Source organism: Sinocyclocheilus anshuiensis, unplaced genomic scaffold (genome assembly GCF_001515605.1).
Source record: "Sinocyclocheilus anshuiensis isolate Anshui unplaced genomic scaffold, SAMN03320099.WGS_v1.1 scaffold115, whole genome shotgun sequence".
Taxonomy (NCBI): Eukaryota; Metazoa; Chordata; class Actinopteri; order Cypriniformes; family Cyprinidae; genus Sinocyclocheilus; species Sinocyclocheilus anshuiensis.
In genome coordinates this window covers 1,107,928-1,129,479 of record NW_015548219.1, presented here as the reverse complement: position 1 = coordinate 1,129,479, position 21,552 = coordinate 1,107,928, and the positions used below count along the sequence as shown (strand labels likewise).

Below are 21,552 nucleotides of genomic sequence, written 5' to 3'. Positions count from 1 at the left end.
GCAAATAAGCCAAATGGAGCTATTTTTATCCGTCTGTGAAAAGAAACCTCCACATATCCATTCCATGTGTATTTCTGCCTTGATCCCATTTACACGTTTACACCGCTAAGTGCCCAATAAAATATACGTTGTTTGCCACACACGCAAAGTGAGTGTACAAAGACGTGGGAGTGCTTCGTGAAGCTACGAGAGAATGGAGTCCTTCGTTAGATCTCTCTGCCGCTACCACACAAATCAGTCTTCCCACGCTCCCAGTGGGAAGAGTACAGCCCAATCCTTTAAGAGCTGGGCTTTCACTCCTTTTACGGAGGTGTCTTTGGCACACAGTCGACTTCAACCCAAACAGAATAGAGAGAAAGAGCAAGAGAAGTGAAAACAGAAAATATAAAGGAACGAGGGAGATGAGAGGGCACAAAAACTCCTTTTTGTGTCTTTGTCTCTCCTGCTGCTTCGCGGCTATCTGAGCAAACTTACCTCCCACTGACATTGCCTAAAAACATGCTGGTCCCATTTGTGTGTGTGTGTGTACGTGCTCGCTTCTGAATGTGTGGTGTGTGTCAGGGTTTAAATAGCCAGGTTTATGTCCCCCTGTTGAACGGCACTTAAGACGTTCAAAGGAAAGGCTTTTGAAAGTGGGGCTTATGATACTGCACATTACGTGGAGAAAAATACAGGTTTCATGGGTTCCTTGAGTATAGTCGATTTCCATAAAGATCCACTAGAGTATGAAATGTTTCCCAGTCGTCAGATTTATAAGCAGGTGGAAGTGGCATTCTTAGACTTAGGGACAGACCTAAACTTAGACTTAAACGTTTATACTTTTCTTGAGTATCAACATACAGTAACAAAGGAATCTCATATTATTATACCCTTAAAATTGTCCATGGTCTCTGGCTCATATTTGCGATCTCAAACATATTCTCAAAACTATTGTTTTCAATGACTTCAAAATGTTTACATTTTGATGGGTTTTATCAAAAATATCTTAATTTGTGTTCCGACGATGATCGAAGGTCTTACGGGTTTGGAAAGACCATAAGGGTTAGTAATTAATTACAGAATTTTCATTTTTGGGTGAACTATCCCTTTAAGCTGGTAGCATTACACTTTAAAATGTCCGCATTATTTGCAGACCCAGATTCAGACTGCAACACTTACCAAACTTATTGGACTTAGTCTTAGATCTAGGTCTAAACATGTAATACTTTTTAATTTTAGGTTTACATCAGTATGATGCTTATACTGTATTTTTGCATGCTTATTATAGTAAAAATATTGCTCATGTTTACTAAAAGGATAAAAAAAAGCACACACTATTATGTAATTTAATTTATTATTTACTTATTTATCTGGCCTAATTTTAGCAATAATTTTGCAATAAAGAGTTGTCCACACTTTAAAACATCTGCAGGCATAAAACTAGACTTAGACAGACATATAGACCCAGAAAGACACCCAGATGTACTGTAGAACCAAACATAAACCCAGACTTACAGGCTGACTTACAAATTTAAGCTAGTTTTAGACATTTTAAAAGTTCTGAAGATGTATAACCAGACTTGGATCCAGACAGATGTAGAACTAGAACTAGACATAGACCCAGACTTATCAAACTAAGTTAGTTACATGCATTTTAAAATGTCTACAGATGCACGACCCAACTAAAATTAGGTTCGTTTTAAACACGTTAAAATGTCTGTACACAAAGACCCAGACTTAAACCCAGGACCTTCACTAATTAAATTTCTAGGCATTACACATTTTATAAATGTCCACAGACCCAGATCAGAATTAAATCTGACAGCAGCAGCACTTAAATTAAGTTGTGTACACACTTTAAAATGCCTGCAGAAGCAGTCATAGAAGTATGTCTACATCTATGTCTAATCTCGGGTTAGACCTAAACTCCAACACTGTTCCTGAGTATCAACATATATTAACAAAAGGAATCTGACAATATTACACTCTTTAAAGTGTCCATAGACATAGACCTAGACCCTAGACTTAGATTCGTAGACCTTGACCCCAACTTACTGACTATAACACTTACCAAACTTACTGGACTTAGATCCAGACTTACATCTAAAGATAGACCCAAACTTAACAAATTAAGTTTAAACAGTGTATGTCTCCATATATGTCTATTCTAGGTCTAGAATTAAGTCTGTGCTTAAAATTATACTTTAAATTGTCAAATGACAACAACCTAAACTTAAACCTACACTTCATATCCTTCTGCCAGACATCTAATTTTGTTCTAATGCGCGATACATTTTTAATCATCAGTGGAACGTGCTAACACACTCTTCACTCACACACACGCCCAGGGAAGAAAAGTCTCCGCCTCTTGATCGTAAAGTACAAAGGCAGCCTTAAGCTATCAAACCAATCTCTGCAATCCTTTCCTGTATATGCAAATCAAGTCCAATTAGAACATATCAGACATGTCCATTTGTAATCATGAGATGAATTTGCCCCCCAAAGCTTATGAAAATGCAGCTTTTACTTTAGCCTTTTATTAATTAAAAGTGTTTCATAGGAATCTTGCTCATGCTCATTTCTTGGGTTGTTAATTATCAAGCATAATCCCGTTTAGTGTGACAGTTTCGCCAAAAGCGATCTGCAGGGAGACACTTTCCACAACAAGAGGATTCACAGTTATATGTGTCTGTACTTTTTTTTTATAATGGGTCATCCTAGTTTTTGCAATGAGGTCATCTGTATTTTACAACAATATTATCTGGTTTTATAACTGCATCTTTCATTTAGACTCATAATCTTGATTTTATGCATTTAACAATAGAGGCGGGCTGTTAAGAAAGTTATTAAAAAGCCAAAAGAGTTGAGATAAACAAATTTTACAGCAATTCATTTGTCTTTAAAAACAAAACTATACTAAATCTATTGTCTAAAATAAAATATATGTAAACTGATATATCATGGCAATCAAATTATATTTTTATATTTACATTTTATTTTTTTATTTAATATATTAATACATTTTAAAATACAAATAATACACTTAATTCAAATATTTTATTAAATATAAATATTACATATTTAAATATTTCACAGCTGAACATAACTACAAAAAGTGGATTAGCTGTAATATATATATATATATTATAAAATTATTTTGACTAAAGAGATTTCTTACGTTTTTCACTAATGTCTTAAAAATTATTTCCAGGCTTTCCAGACTTAGAAAAAAAAAAATCATATTAAACGATATTTTGATATTTAAATTATAATTTTTAAATTATATTTTCATGAGACCACTGACAATATAGAAATATAAAATATAAAACAAAATCTTATGTAAAATATAAAATCTTCAATATAAAACATTTTTAACTAAATAACTTTTGATCATTGCATCAAAATCATCCCATGGAAGCATAAAGATGCTAAATCAAATTCTGCATGTTAAAATGTGTCCTCAAATCTCACAATCTCTTTCTGCCTAAAATAAAATGACAGGCTATTATTTACAAATGTCATGTAAGAATCAGGGTTCAGAGATCTTTCCATCTCCAGCAGCATTTCAGTTGAAAAAAGGGGAAAACCGACCAGCGAAGTCATTATTGTCACATACCGTAGCCCAGTTTCTGGATTCTGTTCAGTGGACTGTGGGTGAAATAGGGGTTAAGATGTCTATTTGAAGAGACTGTGTGAACAAGGACAGAGCGTCAGTACAGATGGCGATATTGAAAGAGAGAGGAAGAAAGAAGCATGTAGGCTGCAGGATGCATGCCAATGGAGGACAGACTCTGTTAATGTAGAGGCAGGTATTGAAAATAGGATTTATCATGGACTGTCAGCAGAAGGCCTGGGCAATGTGACTAACAGATAAGAGCCCTGTATTTCTGTTACACACGCTCAAAGGGCTTTTCTAAATTGTCAACGGCAGGAAAACATTTTTTTTTTTTTTTACAGCCAAGCCAAATAAATTTATATGTGGTTATATAATTGCGTCATGCCTTTTTCATAACACAAATGTTTTTTTAACAATAATAATAATAATAATATGCATTACTAAATAATAATGACTTTATTATTGTTATTATTACTATACTACTACTACTACTAATAATAATAATAATATACATTACTAAATAATAATGACTTTATTATCATTACATTGAACAACAACACTGAATAATAATAATTTTTATTATTATTACTATCATCATCAATAAGAAGAATTCAATATTATATTATTATTATTCAGTGTTGCTATTATTCAATATAATAATACATTTATGCTAAATGCAGAAATGTATTTATTGTTTGTTTGTTTGTTAAAATGTATAACAAAAAAAGTGTACTTTAAGAATAAACTCTTCCACTAATGTTATTATTTTTTTATTATTTTTTAATTAATTTACATGCCCTGAAATCACAATTTTACAATTCCTGGTTATTCCCAGTTGTTGTTTTTTTTTTGTTTGTTTTGTTTTTTTTCTCTCAGGGGAATATAATAATATTCCTTAATATAAAAAGTTTAATTTCTTGCATAGCACACAAAATGTCCCAAATACATAATTCTAAAAAATTATAAACTGTCTGTTTAGTGATATACACCTCAAGGCAGCGCACACAAATGACAACCAACTAAAATTGTTTTCTTTATATAACGTGACATCTTTGTTACTTAGGGAGTGCCGCAAGACATTTTCACTCCCGCTTTTGTAAGAAATAGCATAAAAGTGTAAATGTAAAGTAAGCTGGTGTTGTTTGCAGGTACAGCTAATCAAAGGGATTTGTTTAATTAGAAGTCTGTGAGAGTTATGCAAATACCAACTGCAAATTAAGCCGTTAAGTTCATCCGGTTCAATTGCTGCTACTTTAATCCATGTTGTTGTACTGGTCAGCTGCACAACTTTAATACTAAACAAAAGCTGCCATGGCTCGTCTGATGTGTCATATTAACACGTCCTCATTCCACAGCGATGTCCAGTCGCTTTCTCTCTTACACACACAGAAACAATCCGTGACCCCGCATCACCACATAATCACTACTGGCTTATAAAAGCGGCTTAATTTGTTTGTGGTGATTGATGTGGGGCACCATGATTACAGTTAATCATATCTGAAGCCTTTAATTCAATAATGCAGTGGACGGGAGTTCACATAAGTCCTGCATCTGGACAGAAATTGTAAAGTGATTATGAAAATCCCACTATGTGTAAAGACAAAGCTCATGTGCTAACGCTGCCAAACCCCCATGTGCTAATTAAGGTGTAATCCTCCAACAGGCAAATGTCAGAGTTTGTTGCCACATTTTGCCACAGACTGCCGCCATATGTGTACAGTTTACGAGGACAGGGTTAAACTTATAAATGTATGTTCATTTTAAATTGTTTACAGGGTCTTTTATAAATCGGATAGAATGACAGAACAATAGAAAGAATGATGATAGATGGATAGAGAGACTGATATCAGAAAGAAAGACAGAACAAATGAATGACAGACAGACCAAACAAACGAACGATAGATAGAACAAAAGAGCAAACAAACTAACGATAGAAAGCGATAGAATGATAGAACAATAGACAATGATGATAGAGAGAATGATACAGAACAATAGACAGATAGAATAAAAAAACAATAGACGGAACAATAGATAGAACGATAGAACAATAGATAGAACGATAGATAGAACGATAGATAGATAGATAGATAGATAGAGACAGAACAAGCGAAAGAACGAACGAACAAAGAGATAGAATGATAGAACAATAGACAACGATAGACAGAGAAATGATACAGAATAATAGACCGATAGAACAAACAAAAAACAATGGACAGAATGATAGATAGAATAATATATAGAGCGATATATAGAATGACGGACGGACGGACGGACGGACGGACGGACAGACAGATAGATAGATAGATAGATAGATAGATAGATAGATAGAACAAATGAACGAATGACTGAACAACAGATAAACAGAATGAACAAACGATAGACAGAGACTGAACAAACTAAAGAATGAACAAAAGAGCAACAAATGGAATGATAGAGATAGAATAAATGATAGAGAGAACAATATTTATTTTTAACAATTTTTTTGCTAGTTTTATGTATATGAGGGATACGAAAGGCCCCACTTTGTTGAAGAATCCTTATACTATCTGAAATCAATTCCTCTACTAGCGACTCTGATTTACTGACACAGCCTCTTCCTGTTGGAGGAGTTTTTTATGCATGGATGTTCAGATTAATGAAATGCACTGTGAAGTTTCGGCATGGTGTCAGCTGGGACGACACACTCAGCAGGATGATGACAGATGGATGAGGTGTCCTGCGTGTGTGAGCGTGTGTGTTTCGGGCTTGATGTTTACACAGAGCCATGTGAATCTCGCTGGATGCTGTTGACTGCGGTGAGGCTGTGTTTGACTGCTGCAGCGGCTGTCACAACACTACTGTGTCAACTCATGGGAAAACCAGTTTCTTCAAATTTGGTAGACAATACATGTTTGGCTAGAACTGTACTTAGTTAGTGAATTTAAGAATGATTTTAAGTTACATTTGCAAATGTATTCTATGCATTAATTGACATAAATATCATACCGGCATTCTGATGACCTGGCCTCTTATAAGATACAGCTCACTTGTTTGGTTTTATTATCCAAATTGGCTAATGTTCAATTTTGCTAAAATAATTTTTAACAATAAATATGCATATAGTATTCTATTCAGATTGAATTGTATTTGATGTTGTGTCGTGTTAATGTGTTATGGGTCTCAAATATGAAAAACAGTCACAGTAAGATTATGAAAAATAATTATGAAATTATGAAAAAAAGCAACCCAGTCTCATAAAAATATGTGCCTCTAGGTACTTTTCTGTCAGGGTTCTGTCACTTCGGTCTAGTGTAATTCATGGTTTTGTGACACAGCCCTGACACTCCCGTCATGTCATTGTTTTCATGTAAGCGTGCGGCTTCGAGAGTGCTCGAGCCGTGCGCTCTCGCGCATGCTCCAGTTCAAGTCCTTGAGCTCCCTCCGTCAACAGGGGGCTGACCTGAGGGAGTTCGCCCTGGAGTTCAGCATAACTGCAGAGGGACTGGGGTTCAATCATGCGGCCCTCAAGGACCTCTTTAATTATGCCCTTGATGAGCCCCTCAACTGGTGGAGGATGAGAGGGCTGGATCACCTGTCATTTGAGGGGTTCGTCAAATTCCTAGCCCGTCAGGGGAGTCCTCTGGCCGAAGAGGCTATAGCGCCCCCAGAGACGGCCAAAGAGGCTGCAGCGCCCCCAGCGATGGCTGAGGAATCTGCAGTGCCCCCAGAGGTGGCCGAAGAGGCTGCAACACCCCCAGAGGTGGCCGAAGAGGCTGCAGCACCTCGGTCTCGTAAATGGAGGGATAGGAGGAAGAATGGGTCTGCCGCACCACCCCTAGAGGTGGCTGAAGAAGCTGTAGCACCCCTAGAGGCGGCCGATGAGGCTGCAGCTCCCCCAGCGGTGCCTGATGAGGTTGCAGTGCCCGCAGTGGTAGCGGAAGAGGCTGCTGCGCCCCCAGAGGTGGCTGACGAAATTGCAGTGCCCCGCTCTCGGAAACGGAGGAGGAGGAAAAGGGCTTCCCCCATCCCACATGGCCTGGAGGCCGTCCCAGACCCGCCCAAGCTCCTTGCCCTGCCTGCCAGCTCCGCCCAAGCTGCTTGCCCTGCCGGCTCCGCCCAAGCTCCTTGCCCTGATGCCGGCTCCCGCCTTGATACGGGTTCCACCCTTCCTGCCTGCCAAGCTCCCTCCGGCGCCGCCCTGGGGGCATAATTGGGTTCCTGTTAAGCCGGAGCATCCCTGGTACGTCCCTCCAGCTCCGCCCTGGTGGCCTACTGGGGTCCTGGTTAAGCCGGAGCCTCCGTGGTCTGTTCCACCGGTCCCGTCCTGGCTCCCCGAGATTCCTGGGCTGCCTGAGCCTCCCTGGCTCAACCCTCCCGCCCCTCCCTGGTTCCTGTAATTACTTTCTGGGCTGTACCGCTGGCACTGGCTTGGCTCCCCTCCCTCCCTCCCCTCCTTGTCTCTGTGTTTAGATTTTTCCTGTCTTGTGTTGTCTGTGGTGTATCGGTCTTGTTGTCATGTTTGTTCTGGTCGTGTGCTGTCATGGTCCTGTCTTGTTTTTGGTGTTCCTCGTTAGGGACGCCAGGTGGCGTCCCTTTTGAGGGGGGCTAGTGTCAAGGTTCTGTCACTTCGGTCTAGTGTAATTAATGGTTTCGTGTCTTGCCAAGATCCTGCCTTGCCCAGTCTTGCCAGCCTGTTTTTCCCCCACGGGGTAGTTTTTGTTGTTGGTTTTGTTTTATGTTAATAAAAAGCCCTAACCTCTGCATAATTGAGTCCTCGCTCCATCCTTCATCCCCAACCCTGACACTTTTCTGCAACACATACCTTACATAACTTACTGCACGTTTTGCGGCAGTTTCAAAGTGAAATGTCCAGTGAGTGGCGCTAAAACACGGGTTCAATACGTGACCCTGCCATGTTTTTTATTACATTGATATCAGGGGCGTGCCACCCCAGGTGCCCCCCCTACCAGATGTTTTGCGATAGGCTTGTTTTTAGTAAATTTCTAACTGCATCTGGCAGTGACGGATCCTGGCATATGAAGGCAGCTGCCTAGGGCCGCTTTCTTCTCATCTTTATACTTAATTTTAGGCGGTTTCTATAGTGTGCTCTTAATGACAATGTCGAGAGCGCATAATGTTACGTGATCCATGTAATGCGCGAGGACGAATCTCTCGACTCACAAGCGGATTTCCTTTACTCACACAAAACTGGACGTGTGCTTTGAAATATACAGGGTTCCAGACTGCGACCAAATAGTTGCATTTTACGACCATTTTTCCTGCTGTTGCGACTAATTTTTTTTAGAGGTCGCACTGCTGCGACTGCAAAATTTTAATATAATTATATTTAAAATTAATGCACAGGCGATTTCGCTTATGGCACATCCAGTCAGTCTCTGTTTTTATGAGAAACATCAAACGGCAAACGAAACTGAAAGCATAACAAAATCGCACTACTCGTTTGAACTGCACAGCGCATGAGTGTAGTAGAGCCTGGTTTATACTCGCCGCGTCAGCACGAGCGCAAAGGTGCACGCAGCAAAAGTGATGCGAATATTGAAGAAACGATGGAAGGTTTTCAAGCTAAAGTAAAGTAAAAGACCGCTTCTTAAACCAGAGAAGGTGAACATGTTAGTATTCTTGTGGGGAAAAAAACATGCAAGCACTGTCACCGACAACAAGTTTAGTTTTACTTTTCTTTTTGTTTTCATTTTGAAAAGCTTGTTATCTTCCCTGTTTACCTCACGTTACGCTATGGAGACTCTCTTGTATTTTATTTTATTTTATTTTATTCCTCAGTGAAACGTAGGCTACTGTAATTTATTAGTCGGTATATAATACAGCATGTGGTGTATGCCATGCCTCATCTTATTCGTTTTTGTTAATAAACGTTTTGTAAGCTAGTTTGTCATTGTATCTTACTGTTTTATTGTTGTTGTGCTTTTTAATTAAGAATAACAATGAATCCATATTTTGTTTTAGTCTTAAAAAGTGAGGTGTGTAGATATTTTCTTGTAAAACGTGACAACAAGATCGCAAATTTGAAAGTGAAAGCACCCCAAGCCCGGCTTATAACACAGCAAAAGAGGAACTCCCATTAAAAAATATTGCGACCAAATCATGTGCTTGTGCGACCAACTAAGAAAGTTAGTCGCAAAAGAGCGACCAGTGGGAAGAATGAGTCTGGAGCCCTGATATACATTGTTCTTTTATGAATTGGCTCTGCTCTCACTCAAATAACGTTGTCTTCGCAACACTGAAGACCAGAAGAGCTTTTTTTCTAATTCAGGTGAGGAGTAGGCTTATCTCACTAAATGGAAGCAAGCTGATTATAGTCAGCTTTCTCTAGTTATTTATTTTATTAATAGCCTACTTATTTTAGTTAAGTGCTTAAATTGTAAATATGCATTTATTCAATTATTTTATTTAGTGCATTTGTATTTTGTTGTTTTTGTATATAGTTTTGCAATAAAAGCGTATCAACCAGGTTCCAGAAATAATCACTGAGGGTGCTTCTGAAATTAGTGAGGATGCTCTAGTCTTAATGCACATTTTCACATATTTTGTCCTGTCTATTGCTATGGTTATCACTGTCAATCACTGCTACTTCGAGAGTGAATGCTGCATAAATATGCAGACGTCATTCCCGAAACTTTGCAACGTGTGTGTGGCCGAAAAACAAAGTTCTACATTTTAAATGGATTATAGACTAGAAAGCTTGCAAAGAGTGCTCATAACCACTAAAAAGCTGTCACTCTTTGTTTAGTGAGTGTATACACGATGTATTATAACATACAGCGAAACTGTGGACCTGTAAATCATGCGTTGTGAAAATTAATAAAAGGTGTCGGAGTTTACTGCCTCCAGTGTTCATTTCAACTGGAAACTGCAGTGATTCGTACATATAGGTATGTTTTTTCAGTTTTGCAGAAAAGTACCTAGAGGTACGTATTTCCAATTAGGCTGGCTAAGAAAAAGTCGTTATTACGAGAAATCATGCTACAATTTTGCTTAGTCACACTTAGAAAAAATTGTCAGAATTGCAAGAAATTTTATAATTATGAGATATAAAATTTAACATTAAGAAAAATAGTCACAATTGTGAGAATTATTGTTACAATATTAAGATATAAAAATCACATTTTGAGAAAAGTCACAACTGTGTGAAACAATGTTATACTTGTGATATATAAAAACGATGCTTTTTCAAAAAATAGTCGCAATTGCAAGAATTATTAATATAATTTTAAGGTATAAAATCACTTTGAGAAAAGTCACAACTGTGAGAAATAATGTTAAACTTGTGGTATATAAAAACCACACTTTTGAGAAAAATAGTTGCAATTGCAAGATTTAAAGACAAAAATAAATAAATAAATAAAGCCATAACTGTGAGATAAAGTCGCAAACACAAGAATACATCAAAATTACTTTTGTCCTAAGCGGAACTTTTTTCTTTTTTTTTACGGGAAATGCAATAATACAATATGTTAATTTGAAAAGTAACTCCAACAATGGATTTCATTACAAATTTTTCTTTTATAATTGCAAATATGCAGATCAGTAGGGTGTTAAAATAGCAAGACCTCTATCTGCTAAAAATAAATTACAATAATCTAAAGTCCCGGAGGCTTTAAAATGCTATGATATGAGTCATATTCAAAGTCTAATGCTGTTAAAACAATTAAAGCAGCGCCTGAATTAAAATTATGGGAAGTCATTTCCATGTCACTGATTTCATTAGCCATCAAATTCCTGAATAAAGTCCATATGTGTGCTTTCATTATGTGATTTGATTACACTAACAAATGCGCTCTCACACACACACACACACACACGCACACACAGAGTTCAGGCATAGCTAATTTAAACGAGCTAATAACTGACAGTCTTTGATCAACGGCACAAGTTCCAAGTTAGCGAACAGGTCACTGTGTAAGACTGTCATTGGGAATTGTCAGCAGGTCACTTTGCAGTATGTCGGAGTGTCTTGGGGACTGTCAGCAGTCGGTTGATCAGAACGGGCCATCCCTTCACCCCTAGCTGAGCCAGATGCTCTGCGTCAGTCTATAGGGATCAAGCTGCAGATGTCTCGCCTCCATATTCATCAGGAGACGAGGGTTTGGTGAGCACCGTGCCACCCAGTGGAAGTGGCCCACAGCTGGGTCAGCATGTCCCAGCGTGTCCCTCAAGATCTTCCTTCAGTCTGAGACATCTATCTCTGCTGCTGACAGTCACACCTGTCAGCACTAATGCAAGAGCGGGTATGAGTACCGCTTCAAGACAGGAACCACCAAGTGCTTTTGCTAGATGCTTCATAAATGTGCTTTATGTGATCTGTGTCACTGCACAAGGATGTTTAAGCGTCTGTGTGTCTGTTTACACCTGATTTATCTAATAAAAGCAAAAAGACGATAAATTCATTTAACTTTTTGAAAAAAAAAAAAGTTTAGATGCTTCAGGTGCCTGCAAAACAAAAAAAGTACTTTAAAAATGAATGAATAAATAAATAAATAAATAAATAAATACATTTTGGTATTATTTTTATTACATTAAAATAATGCTTTTCACATGCTACAAGTGGCATGAAGACAATAACTAAAAATCATAGTAAAATAAATAAAATGAATAAATAAATCATATTTAGATGCTCCGGGTCTCTAAAACAAAATACATTTAAATAAAAAAAAATAAAAAAATCACACACACACACACACAAAATATATGTACAGGTGCATCTCAATAAATTAGAATGTCGTGGAATTTTGAAGGCTCAGGAAACCGTTGCAGGTGTTTTGAGTTGATTAGCTGATTGGCATGTCACCATATTCTAATTTGTTGAGATAGTGAATTGGTGGGTTTTTGTTAAATGTGAGCCAAAATCATCGCAATTAAAAGAACCAAAGACTTAAACTACTTCAGTCTGTGTGCATTGGATTTATTTAATACACGAGTTTCACAATTTGAGTTGAATTACTGAAATAAATGAACTTTTCCACGACATTCTAATTTATTGAGATGCACCTGTATATATACATTTTTTGTATGATTTAAGTATTTCATTTAATAAATTGTGTTCAGATGATCTGAGTGCCTTAAAAACAACAAATACTAATAACAGAAAAATAAATAAATAAAATTAATAAATATTACTTTGTATTGATTTAAATATATATATTTTTTAAATCACTTGTTTTTCATTTTTGGATCCTCAGAGTCAAACAAACAAACAAATAAACAAACAAAAAATAAATCAATATTTTAATATTTTATTCATACTATTTAACATACATTTTTATTTATTGTCTTTTTGTCTCACAAAAGAAAATGTTTCCGTAGAGATATTATGAAAGTGATATTATGAAAACTGTTTTTTTTTTTAAATAACGTACACTGACAAATCAAACAATAAGACAAGGGTATAAGTAAAAAGGCTACATTTTGATTTCATGCTGCCTTTGAAGCAACTATGCTCTCCTAGCTCTTTTAACTTTTTGTCTCCTGGCATAACATATGCTTCAGGTAGTGATTCAAGCACTGTCATCCCATCTAACGGTGTCCTCCCCACATACATCCACCCACCCACACTGAAGCTCCTCAACGCCTCCTCTGACAGGAGGTGTCAAAGCTCAGATGCTCCGAGCGCCTTGAAGACCTGCCAGACTGTACGAGCACACACACACACACACACACACACACACACACACTGATTCACTGCTGAATACAAACCCAAAGCAGCATCAGATGCTCAGTTCACAGGTGTGCCGACACACAAGAGCATAAATCTGACTCATTGCGAGTTTTAGTGTGAGACTTACGCAGCTGGTGCAGATGTTTCCAGGCTCTGGAAGTGGGGCAGGCTGTGATCGTGACTAAGGAGCAGGAGTTTCCCGCCAGCGTGTCGCAGAGGTTTTGTTGCCTGAAGAAAACTTTCTGTGGGTCTACAGACTTCTCCAATATTTTCAAATGGGTCTAGAGAACAATTGTAAATACATTTGCTTTAGTCTTTAGCCATTATGACTAGTGATGCACAAGAATTTTGGTAACCAATTTTTTTATTTTTTATTATTGTTTTGGAAGGCTGAAATCATTGACCAAAATGGTGATGTTTTGTTAGTGATGCTTAATTAACGTGAATAAGCTACAACAGGTAAACAAATATGTCAGCTGTGTGGACGCTATGGCTGATTTGACAATATTAATTTCTTCATTTTAATCACTCTTCATTTTGATGAACCAAGATATTTTAGTTTCTTTTCAGTTGATGTGGGAACAAAACTTTCACGAAACATAAACATCACGATCCGATAATTGCAAATTGCTTTGTTACTTTTGATATGAAACAGTCTCAGCTTTTAAATTCTGTTAATTTTATAACAAAATTCACACATAATAATGTGATTTTGATGATCTTCAATGACATTTCTCTGTAGCACCTGAGTTTAAGTGCACATGAACTGATCATCTCTTCCTCTTTACTACTAGTTACAGCACAATAAACATTAATTAAAACCATAATGTATGTTAAAAGAAACAGCACTTACTGATATGTATCATTACTCATATAATGGCTTATATTTACCTCAGCAGGAAAACTGTGATAAATACACACACTATATTCCATATTATTATATTTTTATTTTACTTGACCTATATTATATTTTAATTAACCTGCTGCCTTCATAATTTGCAATAAATATATGCTCTATATTACATATTTATGATATTTTTACTTAACCTGTTGTCTTCATTATTGTTTAATGTATGTTTGTATATATGTGTCATGAAAACAAGTCTTTATTATTGAAATGTTTACTTTTTAAAGAAACACAATTTACATTATTAAAGAAAAGGTTATATAAAAACTGCCTTATGTGCAATTTAAATGGTTATATACAACTCCGTTTTTATTTGAGTGTTGATTATTAATTAACTTATAAAATAAACTTTATTTTCAGTTTTGGTTTTCAGTTAAATAAACATGATTTTGGCATTGCACCATTATTATTGCTTCTAAAATAAAAATCACAAAGGTATGTGATGAATTGTTTTAGCAAATTTGACTCATTTTATACATTGTGTACAGATTCAACTTTTCCCCGTGGTCTAGCAAATAAAAATCGCAATAAATTTCAATATCAAATCACAATATTTGTAGAATCATAATTCTTAAAAATCACAATACATATTGAGTCAGCTCCTGAATATCTTGATATTGATTTTGGAGATAAGTGGGACATCCCGGCCCTAATATTCATACAAAGTGGCTCGTGTCAAGCACCTGAAGGGTGGTGTAGGTATAAGGGTAGTGGTAGGCCAAGTAGCACACGTCATCTTCGTGATGAAAGGTCACCGTGAATGTCAGTGTGTAGAAAGAACTTTTTTGACCTCTTCTAGCGCAGAAATTATTTCTGTGGAAGTCAAAACCACAATTAGATTCTATAGGCCTATGTGCAACATCTTGAATAAAGAATAGAATGCACAGAGAAAAAGTGCAGTACAGCAAGGCAGATTGAAGAATGTAAGAGTAAATGTGAAGAGCTGAAGTGAAAAAGGAAGTGAAGTACCTGTAATAGCAGATTTCAGAGCCTGTTCGCACCCAGTGTGTTCTGCCCTCCAGCGCCTCCCTAACAGAATACAGCACAGGCTGCATGCCTGAAATATCCCACAATCATACAGTTATAAACCACGTCAAACATTCAGTCATTTAAAGGTCATTCCGTAATTGCTAAACATTCAGGTTGTTAGCTTTTGCACAATATCAATCACCAACACCAAAGAGTTTTTAATGTGGCAATGCCAATTGCAAAAAAGTTTAAAAGTTTAGAGTCAGTAAGGATGCATTAAATTGTTCAAAGGGGACAATAAAGATGTGCAATACATTGCAAAACATTTCTATTTCAAATAAACACTTTAAAACTAATAAGAAATGTTTCTTGAGCAGCAAATCAGTATATTAGAATGATTTCTGAAGCATCATGTGACACTAAAAACTGGAGTAATTATGCTGAAAATTATGCTTTGCCATCAATGCTGAATAAATTCCATTTTAATATACATTAAAATACAAAATATTTATTTGAAATCGTAATAAAAATTCACAATTTTACTGTTTTTCCTGTATTTTTGGCCAAATAAATGCAGCCTTGGCGAGCATATGAGAGCATATCTTTCAAAAACATTAACAAATCTTACCAACTCCAAAACTAACATTCTCTATATTATATTCAAATTATTTTGAAGCAAGCAATTGACAATACTGGTTAAAAAAAATGACCCTGTCTGTGAAATCCAGGCTCAAAAACTAATTATGATATAATAAGCATCAACATTTGATTTCAACTATTAATTTCACTATGATTTCAAATCTTTGACATGGCTTTACTCAGTGAATATTAAAGATATCAAGGTTACATTTTCACAGAATGTTCTTTACCGAATGAAGGATGATTTTATTTAGAAAACAGTAAATCACAAAAACAAAAAAAGACTTTAGCTGGGTTTTTACAGCCAGGATCAAAAATATCCTCAAATCAATATCAATCTATAAAAAGCAATCTTGATACAGGACATTTAGATTTCACTCATTTTATGCAAAGTAATTAAGTTCAATTCAAAATAGTTCAACAATATTGTATGATGAAAGTTAAAATCACCTGAACAGCTTACATTCATTTAAATAAATAACTATTTTCATCTAAAATGACTAAATCTTCTGTTTTCAATGAAATGTTTGGACCTTCCTTTGTTAAAACCAATGTGCTGAACACTGCATTTCTCCAAAACATTGACTCCTAGAGGAAGAAAGGTGCCCTGAAATGCATTCCCTTCAAAGTAGATGTTTGTTGGGACTAAGTTTTACTCAAACTCAAATAAGGTCAACAGTAAAGGACATCTCATTTAATATAGAGACATAAAACACTGACTTCAGGGCAGCACGAGTCTCTTATAATGCCCAGCTGCACACCAAAATGAGGAAAAGGCAGTCAAGGGCCATTGAAAACACTTTATCGGGGGAGGAACTCAGAAATGCCGAAGCACTGTATTTTTCTGGGATATGCGGCTGGTGTCAGATTTAAGAGCTGCTCGGGCCCACCGCTGTGTCTGAGAGCAATGTGAGGCTAAGATATGATTTAGCTGCTACCACTGTGGCATCTTCTTAAGCTGGCTGTGCTGGTGCCGGTGGGGAAATGTATTTCTTTTGAGAGAAGATGGTTGTGTCAAAATCAATGCCATCTAGAACAACTGAAGAACATACATCTTCGATCTTGGTAGGTGGCACTAAAAATAGATATTATAACCCTCATGCAACAAACACATTATTTACACAAGTAGAACATGCTCCTGGATCAATCTGGGGTGATTTGAGGTGAAGTATAGTAACTCTGGTGCCTGTAACGATATGTGCTGATCCAAGAAAAGGATGTCCTACTTGTGTAAATCACATGGCTTTATAGGAAGTTGCTACTGTATGGCTTACCATAGTTATACTGGCTGTTTCCTTTCTCACAATTGATGATGTTGAAACGATAGGGCACGCCGGCCACCATGCCACTGACTTCAAAATAGAACCATTGACAGTGTGCAGAGGAGTTGACATCAGCATTGAGAATCAAATCATATTCATGACTAAGAGAGAGTGCAAAAGAGAGACAGACAGGAGAAAATCAGACAAAGTGGGCATAAGAGAGAACAGGAGAGAAGTAATGAGAGAGAGAGAGAGAGAGAGAGACTGAGAAACGTGTTACGTAAATGACAGAGAGAAATATCTCACGCCATCCCTATCTGTTGTTATGCTGCCACATTTCATTTGGAAAAATATAACGTCGGCTCTTTTATTTAAGCGCATCGGAACTGCTCTGTAGACAGCATCTTTGATTTGATCTTGCATGCATTGACGAGACAAGCTTGCTGAAAGAGTAGAAACATAAGAACGAGAGAGAGAGTGTGATTGCGAATGCACTACAAATGAGGCCCAAGGGCACTCGGCGAGCTGTCTGCAGTATATGTTTGCGTGTGTGTGTGCTTGTGTACGTGTGCTGTATTGTAATGCAAGAGTCTCACCTGTGGACCTGAATGGCTTTTCGCAGGTTCCCACTCTCAAATTTGGAGAAGAAGTGAAGGGAACTGGGACACATATCGAGGGAACACTGTGGACTGTGGAAAGAAAGAAAAGAAAAGAAAAGAAAAGAAAAGAAAAGAAAAGACGGAGGAAGAAAAGGAGAAACATAGGAATGGAAGGAAAATAAAGGAAACAAAAAGAAAGACAGGAAGGAAGAATATAATGAATATACAAAGGCAAAAGGCACAAAAAAAAAGAAATACAGGAAGAAATACAAGCAGAAGGAAGGAAGGAAAAGAGAAAGACAGGAACCAAAGTAAACATAGGAAGTAAGGAAATAAAATATGAATAATAATAAAATAATAAAATAAAATAAAAAATGAAAGGATAGAAGGAAGAAGGAATGAAATAAAGAAGGATGGAAAAGAAAAGACAGGAAGAAAAACAACAGAAGGAAGGAACAAAGGAAAAGGAAAGAAAGAAAGGGAGGGAGGGAGGAAGGAAAGGAGGAAGGGGAAAAACAGGAAGAGAGCAAAAAAAGGAAGAAAGCAAAACAGGAAGGAAAAGGGAAAGACAAAAACCAAAGTGAACATAGGAAGTAAGGCAAGAATGAAAGGATAGAAGTAAGGAAGGAATGAAGGAAGGAAGGAAGGAAAAGAGAAAGACAGGAACCAAAGCAAACATAGGAAGTAAGGAAATAAAATAAAAAATTAAAGGATAGAAGGAAGGAGGAAGGAAATAAAGAAGGATGGAAAAGAAAAGGCAGGAAGAAAGAAAACAGAAGGAATGAACGAACGAACGAAGGAAAAGGAAAGAAAGAAAGCCATGAAGAAAGCCAAAAAACAAGAAAGCAAAAACGGAAGGAAAAGGGAAAGACAGAAACCAAATTTGAACATAGGAAGTAAAGAAAAAATGAAAGGATAGAAGAAAGGAAGGAAGGAACGAAAAGGAAAGATAAGAAAAAAGCAAAAAAAAAAACAGCAAAAAAAGAAGGAAAAGAGAAAAACAAGAACCAAAATGAACATTGAAAGAAAGAAAGAAAGAAAGAAAGAAAGAAAGAAAGAAAGAAATGAGAAGGAAAGGGAAAATGAAGGGGGGGGAGACAGGAAAGAAACAAGAAGCAAGGAAGGAAGAGAAAGGACAAATGAGATTGACTGGAGAAGACTAATAGACAGAAAGCAGAGAAGAACAGAAGAGAGAGATACACATTTTTGGACAGCTGTGCTGATTGAGCATGTTCCACTCCACCATACTGTCACATTAGCTTAACAAACAAGTGAATTATCTCCATACTTGTCCTACATATTGATTCACACTACTAACCACCATTCTGGCTAAATCATTCATTCTGCACAGTTTGCATCAATAAATTCCAGACACACTGCAAATGACACAGAAGATGAGTGCAGAACACTGTCCACATGATGGAGGCGCACAGTTCAGTATCGCAAACCTACTGCAACCCACAAACTACATGACGGTAAACAGCAGCTACGGACGACAAGCTGTCCATCAGCATCTGGGCAGGCAGAGAGACACTGTCCATTCAAGGGTTTATCACCCCTGACAGAGGCAGTCACATCAAACCAAGCTTGACTGGATAAACACACACAAGCTGAGGAACTGTATGATCAAAACCAGTCGCAAATAAGATTGTTCCTAGAAAGGCATTTTTACCTCAATTACCCTTGTTACGGTTTTATTGTAATTGCTGCAATTTTAGAGCTTTTAAAAAGAGCTTGAAGTCTGCACTGAAGATCTTTCACGTTCTGGCTGTGACTGTCGTATATTCACATGTGAAAGATCCATTAAGATCTATCAGAGGCACTTGATGGACTTAATTTATCATTGTAGCATCTAGATGGTTGCCATGCCACTGCTGTGAGGATCTAATGAAAATGCTTTATCAGAAAAAAAAAACAAATAGCAGCATGTTACCTGTGATCATCCATGTCAAAAATAACCTTGTTGATGATGTCCTCTGGACAGATGAGACGCTGGACGTCTTCAAAAACTTTCTTTCTGGAACATTGAAAAATAAATAAATAAATAAACTATCAATGAACCACAGCTTTGGTTTCCAAATGTAGAACTCAATTTATACATTAAAACATTTTTTAAAAATATATACAGTGGGTACGGAAAGTATTCAAACCCCCTTCAATTTTTCACTCTTTGTTATATTGCAGCCATTTGCTAAAATCATTTAAGTTAATTTTTTTTCCTCATTAATGTACACACAGCACCCCATATTGACAGAAAAACACAGAATCGTTGACATTTTTGCAGATTTATTACAAAAGAAAAACTGAAATATCACATGGTCCTAAGTATTCAGACCCTTTGCTCAGTATTTAGTAGAAGCACCCTTTTGATCTAATACAGCCATGAGTCTTTTTGGGAAAGATGCAACAAGTTTTTCACACCTGGATTTGGGGATCCTCTGCCATTCCTCCTTGCAGATCCTCTCCAGTTCTGTCAGGTTGGATGGTAAACGTTGGTGGACAGCCATTTTTAGGTCTCTCCAGAGATGCTCAATTGGGTTTAAGGCAGGGCTCTGGCTGGGCCATTCAAGAACAGTCACAGAGTTGTTGTGAAGCCACTCCTTCGTTATTTTAGCTGTGTGCTTAGGGTCATTATAACAAATATAACAAAGAGTGAAAAATTTAAGGGGGTCTGAATACTTTCCGTACCCACTGTATATATATATTTTTATATATTTTTTTATAAATATTTATATTTTAATATATTTTAAAAAATCTGTGTATATGCAGTCAGAACTCTGGGTTCGGAGTGACATGAGGGTGAGTAATTAATTAATTTTTATTTTGGGTGAACTGTCCCTTTAATAAATGAGGAAACTAGATTAGGTAAAATAAACCACATGTATGAGTCATAAATTAAAGAAGAAAATTGGTCCATATGTCGGTCCATACTGTATATCCTTGCATGCTATATTGCAATATTATCATGTTATACCGTTTATCTTGTTAGATTTGTGAAGGAATCATTGTTTTGATTCAAATCTTTTCAATTGATTCAACTCACAAGACCGGCCTCAACAATTCATTCATGAATCCAGTTCATTGTACAACGATTCCACAATTCAGTGACTCTCCCATGCAATTACAATGGTTAACGATGTTGTAATGATTATCGGTGTCGAAAGTCGTAATAACGACTTCAATTTTCACACAACAGCCTCATTCTTCATTCACACTTATTATACCAACATTGGGTCTCATTCACAAATTGCGTAGATTATTCGTATTTATACGCACATTCGAACTTCTCATGAAAACGTTTTGCCTAATTCACAACACGTGCATACGCACATGAATTTGTTCTTAAATGTGCCTAATATTAGTGAATTCGGAGCATTCTAAATGAGTTGCCACGTGCACGAGGTTAGTCATTTGCATAAAACACGCCCAGACCATCTCCATATAAGGGCTTTCTGCACATGCTTTCCTTTACAGCCTTTCGTCACTCTTGTCAAAGATGCTCCACACAACCCCATATGACGCACTCTGTCTTCAGACGCGCTCTTGCCAGATCGTTGAGCAATGCCAAGTGCGCAGTCCTCAAAATCAATTCACACACAATAAAACATATTTTATACAGAACCAGTTCACAGAGGTCTCATTGGCCGGCTATACATGCGCTGTTATTCAGAGAAACCTATAAAGCGCTATAGTCTAACGCAGCTTTTCTTATCTTTCACTGTATATGATTAAATCATTTTAGGATGAAATATATATTTATTGTAATTGTGTATAATGTATAACTATCATCCTAAGATAATAGGTTCTGTGTAATAAAATTAAATGACCCAGGGGAAAGGTATTGAAAATGCTTAATGAAATGTATTTAATACTTCGTACAAAAGCCTTTGTTGGTAATGACAGCTTCAAGA

The 21,552-nt window shown here is 36.8% G+C and overlaps 1 protein-coding gene across 2 annotated transcripts in view; it reads right to left on the bottom strand.

Moving 5' to 3' along the window:
* The window catches only part of LOC107654140 (cytosolic carboxypeptidase 4-like), a 227,408-nt gene that overhangs the window by 75,376 nt on the left and 130,480 nt on the right, over positions 1 to 21,552 (bottom strand). For both annotated transcript variants that reach the window (XM_016441082.1, XM_016441083.1), the window contains 6 exons: positions 19,575 to 19,658; positions 17,639 to 17,731; positions 17,055 to 17,203; positions 15,142 to 15,229; positions 14,856 to 14,985; positions 13,393 to 13,546 (listed from right to left, as the gene is read on the bottom strand). In XM_016441082.1, the coding sequence (XP_016296568.1) occupies positions 13,393 to 13,546; positions 14,856 to 14,985; positions 15,142 to 15,229; positions 17,055 to 17,203; positions 17,639 to 17,731; positions 19,575 to 19,658 (698 nt within the window). The remainder of the gene's footprint in view (positions 1 to 13,392; positions 13,547 to 14,855; positions 14,986 to 15,141; positions 15,230 to 17,054; positions 17,204 to 17,638; positions 17,732 to 19,574; positions 19,659 to 21,552) is intronic.